At 33.8% G+C, this 10,592-nt stretch overlaps 1 protein-coding gene across 1 annotated transcript; it reads right to left on the bottom strand.

The window, feature by feature from the left end:
• Positions 1–371: 371 nt before the first annotated feature.
• On the bottom strand, positions 372–8,996 carry LOC139844044 (vacuolar fusion protein MON1 homolog). The gene is made up of 14 exons (XM_071834251.1): positions 8,283–8,996; positions 6,610–6,689; positions 5,771–5,842; positions 5,090–5,129; positions 4,507–4,608; positions 4,312–4,433; positions 3,644–3,776; positions 3,470–3,561; positions 3,017–3,098; positions 2,757–2,821; positions 1,870–2,169; positions 1,689–1,780; positions 1,255–1,319; positions 372–703 (listed from the first exon to the last, which is right to left on the bottom strand). Exons 1-14 carry the CDS (start codon positions 8,802–8,804, stop codon positions 608–610), a joined length of 1,863 nt encoding a protein of 620 aa, XP_071690352.1. The 5' UTR covers positions 8,805–8,996; the 3' UTR covers positions 372–607.
• Positions 8,997–10,592: the final 1,596 nt, after the last annotated feature.

Raw genomic sequence — 10,592 nt, 5'->3', positions numbered from 1 at the left:
CGTGACAAGGTCAAGTAGTAAAGTTGTTTAAAGGGAAGAGTAAAATTTGAGTGTTTACTTTGTGATGAGTGATGTGGTAAAATATTATTGGTAGTTGGGTATAAAACATATTAATAATATATAATAATTAATGGTGAAATCTGATTGGCTGAAAAATATTTGACACACCTTTTTTCTTTCGTCAAATTTCTGATGCCCTTGGGTGCTAAAATTTGACACCCCTAACGGGGCGTCAAGGCGTCAAACTAGTGCCACATTGGATTTCATGTCATTTGACGGATTTTTTTAACGCCCCATTAGAATCAGTCTTAGAGAACCAAATAACGGAATAACACATTCATTTGACTTAGAGAAAAGTTATAACCCAGAAATATGACAATGTTATGAATGAGAGAGAGAGAAATATGATCATCGAACATTAAACAGAAATATTTCCCAACTCATGTCGACAAAACAAGATCGACGACTACAACAAGATACAAGGTTGTTTGGTGTGTCTAAAGCTATACGAAAATTTGATTGATTAATTTGACTGTTTTGATACCAACAAATACAAATAGTAGACGACCAAAAAAACAAATAAAATACATTACGTTAGGGGAGATAATCACCAAGAGAAAGGGCTTGCTCCCACCAAAAATATTTCGTTTTCCACGTCTTTCACCCATTGGCACACACGGTTGCATATTCGTATTGCTGCTGCCTGCAAACTCAAATTAACCTTACATGTCACAGCAAGATGAAGGCAAATAACTGTCTCAAATACACAAAATTTTCAAGCTACATAAGAAAGACAACATATCATTCTTTTATACATCCCCTCTGATCATTGTGAGAAGTGCTTTGGGTGTTGGCATTAAAAACTACATAAATTTTTGGGTTTGTATAATCTATCTATCTATCAATCAAATTTTTGGGTTTGTATAATCTATCTATCTATCTATAAATAGAAAACAATATATTAAGTAACAACTTACAAAAGTCTAAAGTGCGAGAGACTACCCATTTTACCAGTATGTGCAACATACTTCTATTTGACCAGTTAAAACGTCATACTTGCAACATATCACATAATTTGGTAAAAAGTGAATAGTTTCATGTAATTATTCTTGGTCTTCGGTGTGAAGATTCTACAAGTCCTAGACTCCTACATGAGCTGCATTGTTTTTAAAGTGAGTGTGTGTGTGTGTGTGAGAGAGAGAGAGAGAGAGAGAGAGAGAGAGAGAGAGAGAGAGATTCTATAGTGAATCACACCTTATCTGCAAGAGGATCAAAAGCTGCATAGAGTTCAAAATCCGGTGTAACCCAGCACAGTAGAACTGCAAGAAAAATGAAATAAAAATAACATCACAACAGATCTATTTGAAGGGAAAGAAACCAAGAAGACTCGTAAGCAGAAAATGCTAGTGTAGTGACGTGTCAAAAAGAATTGTGTACACATAAACAAGACTCGAAGACTAAAAGTTGCAATCGAACATCATCTAAAGTAAATTTGATGGATGCGGCAATATCGGGGGACCATAAAATAGGCAAATAGGCAATGGGTAAAATGAGTAATTTTGAAGTGCGGGTCCATAAACAAGTTTCATTGTGTACCCAATAATATCCAATTAATAAGATTCCCTTAAAGTTGAGAAGTATAAAGCTGAAACCAAACATGCTAGTATTTCAAAGATTAGAATATATACCGTAACATCCATCCCTTCTGAACTGAGTTTTGTGGGGGCCCACCCCTTTATCGTGCATGGAAGCGTACAGTTTCTGGTAGGCCCTATACAAGCTGTAAACAATCAATTGTTACTATTACCTTACGCATAAGCGATCAAACTTTAAGATATAGTCACGGTAACACTAAATAAAGCACAAAACCTTTTCTGCTGGGATGGACTATTAATTGGAGATGAAAATTCAGAAGATACATATTGATCCAGATATATACTTCGATAAATGAAGTGCCAGAGTCCAGCGGGACCACCTATGCCGACAAGTGTTTCATTTAGTTTCTCCTGAGAATTGGTTGGTAATCTCTGTTGATTAGAATTGAATAACGACCCGGAACGGGCAGATGGGTCAACCGGCAAATCTTCAATACGCAGGCCACCTTCTGACAAGGATCTTTGAACTTCGTCAAGAACATTGGACTTCAAAAGGACTGCTTCAATACGTATTCTACAAAGAAAAGATTCTGTGTCTTAAAGATAGTGCAAAAAGGGACATAATTAGAAAACTAGACTCATGCAATTCCTGTCAGCGGGTTTGTTTCATGAGTGAAGCAGATTATGTATTTAAAAGTGAACATTGCAACCCAATACCTATAGATTATGTTCATTTTGATATTAAATGTGTGCCAGAAGATAATTGGATCAGATAATCCACTGATAAAACAGGTTAACGATACCGTCAGATAATCAAATGTTAGAGTGTCTGGCCAATTAGATTATTTATGGAAGTTAAAAATAAGATAACCAAAATGACAGCTTAGTGAAAAACAAGAGATGTTTTTTTACTGAGAAGTAAAAGTTCATCAAATCAAATAAAGTTTAAGTTTAAAGAAGAGGTATATATAAAATAACATCTTATGCTTACATAGTTGCAGTAGATAAGAAAACAATTATTTTAACTTCAAATAATCAGATAACTATAGGCAGAAGCTGTTTATAACAACATTAGAAACTAAGTTTCGTGACTTAAAGCCAAATTTATAAATTCCAAAACGCAGACCCAAATACCTCCTGATAAAACTAGAAAACACATACCTGCATTCTTTGAGATGAAAAAAGGCTTGTGAACTCGTAGTGAGCAACGTCAAGTATGTATCAACCTATAACAAACGAACAGTTAAATTCAACTCATCTCTCATGTACTTGATAAGTGACCACATAATGTAATAATACAAAACATTTATGCAATTGGCAATTTTCATTTTCTAAAGAGCTTCAAAAGCTTAAGCAACATGCAGCTATGTAAGCATGTAGTTTGCGTGAGGGTAACTCTGTTAAAGCTGTAATTTACTCACATCAAAATAATGAACATAAGCATATAGAAATGCCATGGGGTTGTATCTTGGCAAACATATGGGTGAGAAAGATTCAGATGTCCTGCACCAATAGTTATAGATCGGAACGTCAATACCGTATAAATCCCACATATTCTATAACATAAACTAGACAGAAACAAACACAATTATAAACAGTAATGTAGCTCATATATAATAAAAATGAAATTGAAAAGGCAAAATACTTATTTATAACATAGCCATTTGTAGAATAGAGTCTGCAGAAGAGGAAAAATAGTAGTAATATACAGGAAGAGAAGTATTTGATATACGAAAGAACAATTGTGAAGTGTATTCATCATAATTACATGCAGAAGAAGTTTGCATATGGGTAGATGGAAGTCATATAAACAATCAACATATAATCGCGATTAACAAAGACAATTCCACAATATTGTGAAAAAAAGCACTTGCCTAAAAGATTCAGATGACATGATGAAGTTAGCAAGCAGCAGCATATCATCAGGATGAAGAGACACTTTCTGCAAGCCTACCAGACTGACAACCTGCATTTTGGCTATAACTTAAGGATGATATACCACAAACAAAATAGTAACAGTAGTGATAAAAGGTAGTGGCTATAAACACCTTATCTTTGCACATCAATATTGCGAAAAGGACACCTGAATCAGCAACATCTTGCAAAATAGCTCCAGCAGCTTGTCTTGTAGGATACGCAAGCGGAAGACAGGTGTATGCATGAAGAAAAGTAGCAGGGTTCCTGACACATATAGTAGGTACATGATCATAAAGTTCATGCAATTTAATCAAATAAGTTCATGTTATGATTTAAATATAATCAAATAACAAAATATGATCAAGTTTAAACTTGATTAAAGATTATGAAAGGAAATGCCAAAATTTCGGATTAAACATTTAGAACAAACGAACTTGTTAACAAAATTATGAACCGCACAAATTTGGATTAAAAATATTGAGTGGAAATGTCCTGCATGATAACTTGTTAACACACATACCATATTAATCTCAAATCATGAAGGAAAAAAACAATGCTGTAGGGAATCAATACACTGATGATATATCCTTGTAAAAGATTAGGGTAGCTATAATATCCGAGTACACATGTACATGGGCACATAAGTAAATATCTAGGATTTATTCAATAAGTCTCCGGTAAGATTGTCCAACTTCGAGTGTCACTCATACTTTATAGTGGCAGACATTATAATAACTTCAAAATTATCCTGAAATGAATAATACAGTGGCCTAAAGAAGAAGAAAAAAAAAAAGCAAACCTGCTGAAAGAGTGAATGAGAGAGGAAAATACTGCCTCTGTTCCTCCAAGCAAAGGAGTCATGTCAAATTTTGGATTCTTCTCAAAGCATCTATCCACAGATCTCGTAAGAATAAGTATCATCTGCAATCACATCAGTGAGATAAGTATGTGAAAAAATTCAGGTAAATCAGTATGCAGTAAGGAAAACTATTACCTGGCCATAAATAAGTTCCAGTTGCCCTCTTAGTGACTCATATGGCTCTTCTGTACAGCTTATGCAAACTAGATAAATTGGCCCTTTTACAAGAAAAACTACCTGTATAGCATACGCATCATCATTATCAAATAAATCATCGTTTCTTGTATGTAATACTTGGATAAACCACTAATATAAATGAACGGACCATATTTCGTATCATTCACTTGGAATTTTATGTATTACAAAATGTTGCAAGTAGAAGATAATATGTCTCATGTACAACTACATATGGATTACGATGGAGCAGGTAAAATCTGGTCACAAAGCCATCAATATTGTAACAATAATGTCAAATACCAGGTCAAGTACGATAACAGCCTCCAAACTAGTGTCACTGTTTACATCTAGATATGATCATCATAATGATATATGATCATCAGATTCGACATTACCAATTAAAATATGTGGGTATCTACTCTAGTTTTCTAAAAAGAGAAGTCCCAGAATTAGTAAAAGAAGAATATCAAGCAGCTTTCATACTGAATTGTTCTTCCCAAAGCTACAAGTGAAGAAAAGGTGAATTAAAATCATTACTGACCTGGTGCTTTCCTGCCCTAACCAGTTTGACACGGTCACCCCTGAAAGAGATCACAAAGATAATCGTTGATAGCATTTAAAAAGGTAAATGTGAAAAGATAGGTGCATGTTACATAACACAATCTAGGTCTCTTCCATTTTAATAAATCCAAAACTCACAATGTTCCCCCTTACTTAGTCTACAGGTTCTATTTATCATCCTCCTAAACTTCAGACAACACACATTAAGAGCAGAATTATATATCAAGTTAAACATACTATATAAATGAAAACTCGTAAGAAACTACTCAGCCGGTGTTTATTTGATAAGTGTAACCCTTAGACTTGATTTAATGACTTTGATAAATCATAAACATTTTGCTACTTCTGGCCAGCATTCTATGGTTGTGGTAATTGCTCTTGTGAAGGAGCGAGAGAACGATGTTCCATCTCATATGTTTCTACCCTTTCCAAGTGAGTAAGTGAAAAGAAAGTGAAAACCCATGAAAATTGGCCATAATATCGCAAAACCTAACCCAAATTATTACATCCTTTCCCAGTTGTCAAGTGCTTCTAAAATATTCAGTTACTTTTCTATCAATCTTTAGATCCTTTCTTGTAAGCATCTTCTTTAAATTATAAGTTAAGTTCTTAGTGAAAAGAACCATTAAGTTGAATAGCTGAAAGATGCTAACACATTTACCCATTTTCCACAAAAGAAATAATGGCTTGCAAAGTTGCTGAAAATCCTGCTAGCTTGTGCTCATCACCATATCTGAAAATCATTTCCAAAGAAGTGATTATATTGAGTGTAATAGATTTATATGATTTACAGAATAATACATGCAATTAAATTCATGAAACAACATATATATGTATGTGAATTTTGTTAATATATCCCTCCTAATATGTATCTATACCCAATAATTTGAACATATCCATGCTGGTCAAGAGGTCCTAGTGTGTACTATATTTGCAATTCCACTAAAAGTGCACTACGTGTTTTTTAACTGTCAATGAAATCAAATAATCGAGATAGTCCATTATTTTATTCTTCACTTCACTCTTGCTTTATTATGTTCTTACTTTTATTTTCTTAATGTTGGCTATTAAAACAAGAGAACCTCATTTGCTCCTCTAATAGCTCATGAAACAATAATGGTAGTCTAAACAAGTTTTATTATTTTAGTATATAGTATATTATTTATTATTTATATTATATTATATTATTATTAGATTATATCATTGATAATATTATAATAAATCATAGTACTTGTTAGAAACAAGCAATTAAGAAGTGAAGACTCCAAAATGAACAGTATAAGACTTGGACAATAACTGGGGCAACATTGATGCAAAACGGATCAATATATGATATAAGCATTTAATGTGTGCATATACATAAATGTTTGCAACTTTAGATTAAACCTACTTGAAGTGATACAACTATGGATCTCAGTTTGACATATATGTATATATCTTTCAAAGATTCATATGACCAAAAAAATGATGGAAACATCTCAGATACTAATTCACACATACCTTGAATATATTGGCTTTCCAGAGTGACTCAAAATAAAGAAATGTTTCTTCCTTTTCCTCCAAGAAACAGAAGCATCATCCTGCACTTTATCCATTATTAGTTGAAACAGATTATCCACAAGATTATTATCATATTTTACAATAAATATAAAAAGACGTGCAACATATGAGTAAGTGACCAAAACTACAGTATCTCAAAACTATTACTTAACAAACTACTCCCTTACAGGCTGTTCTAGGTTCTTTAAACAACCCTACACAAAAAAAAAAATAACCCTGACTATTTCTTTAGTAAAACATTTCCAACCACTACATGGCTCTGAAAGCCCTCGATAAATTGAAGATTTTAGCTCTAAAAAACAGCTAGCATTAAGGAAAGGGATGGCTAATTACAACTTACAAACTAGGTATTGTGTAACAAAACTAGATGTACCACAATCACATATTTAGACAAATGGGAGTCGATTGGAAGGTGAAGGAGACAAAACCGTCTGGATACTGAGTTTTTGAATGCTCGTAAATTTGGTACGCTATATAAACTCAGGTTGATGATGTTCTACCATCCATTTCCAAGCCTTTAATACATTTCTCTAACAAGCAAAGAGAAGAGTTAAATCCTCTCAGAAGAATCCCGAGTTCATAATGCTATAGTTTTCAGAAGTTAAAAAATTGCATTTTTGCCATTGTCTACCGCCTGTAAGTTAATGAATGTGAGCTATCCAGTACTAACAGTGGATTCACATGAAAAGTACGCTCTAAATAATCCCATGTCAGCATAAACCTCAAGCTCGCCAATAGACATCATAGTAACACTTACTGAAAGTATCACACATAGCACTAACTAAGAAACGTATCTTTTAATATCCACACATATGCTGCCTAGAAAAATCACACATCTTAATTCTTTGTTCACAACTTTTGGTAATTTAAACCAAGTTGTGGGTTGAGACTTTCTGTTCACAAACATATAGCACAATTAACATGCCTATCTCTTTTTAAGAACACCTTGCAATTAAATAGCTCGTGCTTTAAGAAGATTAGATCCTAACATAAGTCAATCGATTACCAAGTGGCTTTTTTATGTCATAACCCTTGAAAATGTCAAAATTCAACAATGTTTGATCTACAGAATTTTGTTTTGATTAAGGCTACTTAATAAAAAAATCCGTGCAAACCATTGCGAACACCAGATGAAACACACGTGTCTTATGTAGTTAAGTTACTTCATAAGTTTATAGAGTTATGTGTTCATGTAAAACAAACATCGTTCCAAAACAATGTTTGGTACCGAAAATCTTACCTCGCTGTTATTATTACTATGTTTGGATAAGCCTGTATCAAAAGACTTAAGCTTTACTACCTCCCCCAAACCAAACACCAAGTTAGTATTTCAGCATATCTACTTTTTTTCCCCAATGTAATCTATCATAACAGGCAATCCATAATATATAAGCCGGCCCAAAATCCTAAACACCCTAGAGTCTGTATTCTGAAATTGCAAGTTTGACGATTGATCATACAATAAGATAGGTACTCTGAATACTAAAAAATCATCTGAAACTCTAAAGGTAAAGCAATGTAGCTCACTTTTCGAGCGAACTTCACTAAAAGAAGTGATCATATATTCATAATTAAACTAAGTATCCTATTAGCATTATACATTAAACAATCACCTCATCAGCATGACGTTTACCACGAATCAATTCATTCTGTGCAGAATCCTCCGCCACCACACCGTCATCATCACCCAAACCGTTATCCCCAATTTCTCGAATACCATCAGCTCCAGAACCACTAGTAACACTACCAACACTACCACTACTACCTCTCTCACCAGCATAACCACTACTACTAGGACTTAACAACGCCCCATCCAATTCCCCTTCAACCTCAACCTCCGAATTATTCCTCCAGAACCATCCTTTCGACGAAGAACTACTTTCTCCAATCGAATTTATACGTTTTTCGATTGCGATCTCAGTGTCAATTTCTGATACAGACTCGTGATGGTGATCAGAAGACGGTGATGTTATCTCGTCAATTGGAGTGTTCAGTGCGATCGATGATAATTGATTCTCTATTGCGTCTAGAGATGTATCGATTGAATTAACGTTGACATCGGAATTAGGTCTGTGGTTGGGCGATTCCGGTTGTTCGTCGACTGATTGTGATGATGAGCTTGAATCGGATGTCATTATTAAAGTAAGTTGACAAATTGAATATTTAAGAGAGTGAAATTTAGGGTTTGGAATTGGAAATTAGGGTTTATGAGTTCAAAATTTGATCGAGACTGCGACTGATAATGGTTTTTACCAGTCCTCGTGTTCTTCACTTTGCAGAAATGTCGATGTGAAATTGTGAATGAGAGAATAACGGGTTGGTGGTAGGTGAAACTAAACAGGGCCGGGTCTGTAAGTCCCAGTTTTACTCGGGCAATGTTTTCCACAATTATGGCCCATTTTGAATGGCTTGTTGTATATTGGATATAAAAGCAACGAGACGGTCGAGAAGGGGTCGAGAGGATATATATATATACACATATTTTAAAGCCAAAAAACCTCGTTGACAAGTTTGTACATATAATCGCTATTATCGTTAGTATAATACAAAAAAGTAATATTAAACTACGTCAATTTTGATAGATTTAACCGACTTTTATCTGATTTTAACCGAATTTATGAATTTTGACTGGAGTTAACCCGACCTTTCCCGCATTTTACCCGACGTTTGACCGAATTATTAGAAGACGAGACGGGGTAAGAGACGAGCTAGTCACCAAAACGCCGCAACGGGCGTTACAACAGACGTCGTTTACAGCAATGTACAAAAGTCATTGAATTACTTTTTGTTTTAATCTTTTTTTTTTTAGACAAATAGATGTTAGAATACTTTGACGATATTGAAGCAGAACTACACGAGTCATAAAATGTATGAATCATCCATCCTAAATAATTGAAGGTGGCCCTAGTAGATGATTCTTTAATAGTTCTTATCAAGTAATGTCGAGGCGATATGATTGAATGACTATAGATAAACACGAATATAAAAAATAAGAAATTTATAAGTCGAAGACATATACTCCGTATATGAAATTATTTATCAATCAATAATTTAGAAATTGCTTAAATTAATACCATGTGTTTAAGTACCTTGGGTGGAAAACTAAAACAAAACTCAGATCAAAGCAACAAATCCAAAAACAAACAATAAAGATCATCATAAAAAATCAAAATAATAAAATGATTGTTATCGTTAACAACTTAACATGCATATAAGTGTCGACATAGCTGTTACATATAAATTTTAAAGTGACCGCTATTATTAAATTATACAATATTTTCTATGCATTTTAACTTTAGAGTGATGGTTAACAGTGACCACTATCAAATTGTACAACATTTTTATGCATTTTAACTTTAGAGTGAGGGCTATTAACCGTGAACATATTTGTTGTTGGAAAATGCGATGCGATAATAATATGGCATTTTCAAGCACTAGATTTCGAGAAACCAAAAACGGTAGAGCTCACGGCTAAGTGCCGAAGCCTTGGCATTTTCAAGCACTAAATGATTTCGAGAAACCAAAAACAGTTAGAGCTCATGGCGAAATGCCGAAGCCTAATCGTTTGTGGAATGCACTGAAAACTACCCTGGCTCATTTTGAGTCATGGTCGTCAGGCAAATCACTAATTGGGATGAATGTGATGACGTAAGTTTGAAGATATGTATTTTTCTCAAGTTTAATTTTCTTTTATTTTTCAAAAGAAAAGAAATACTTTGCCCCGTATTCAAAAGCCTATGTATGTAAAACAGATTCGCAATCCTACTTTTAAATATAAAATCATAATCATAAAAATCATAACAGGTAGGCATTCCATGAAATTGCTAAACAAATACAAACAAATTAGTCAACAATAAGACTAGTCAATGGTGTAACGTCAAGTTTCAAAATCAGTATGTTTACACCACCAATAATAATAACTT

The sequence above is a fragment of the Rutidosis leptorrhynchoides genome, chromosome 4, assembly GCF_046630445.1.
Source record: "Rutidosis leptorrhynchoides isolate AG116_Rl617_1_P2 chromosome 4, CSIRO_AGI_Rlap_v1, whole genome shotgun sequence".
In the NCBI taxonomy this organism is placed as follows: Eukaryota; Viridiplantae; Streptophyta; class Magnoliopsida; order Asterales; family Asteraceae; genus Rutidosis; species Rutidosis leptorrhynchoides.
The sequence above is the reverse complement of the archived record's forward strand: the minus strand, read 5'-3'. Positions and strand labels throughout refer to the sequence as shown.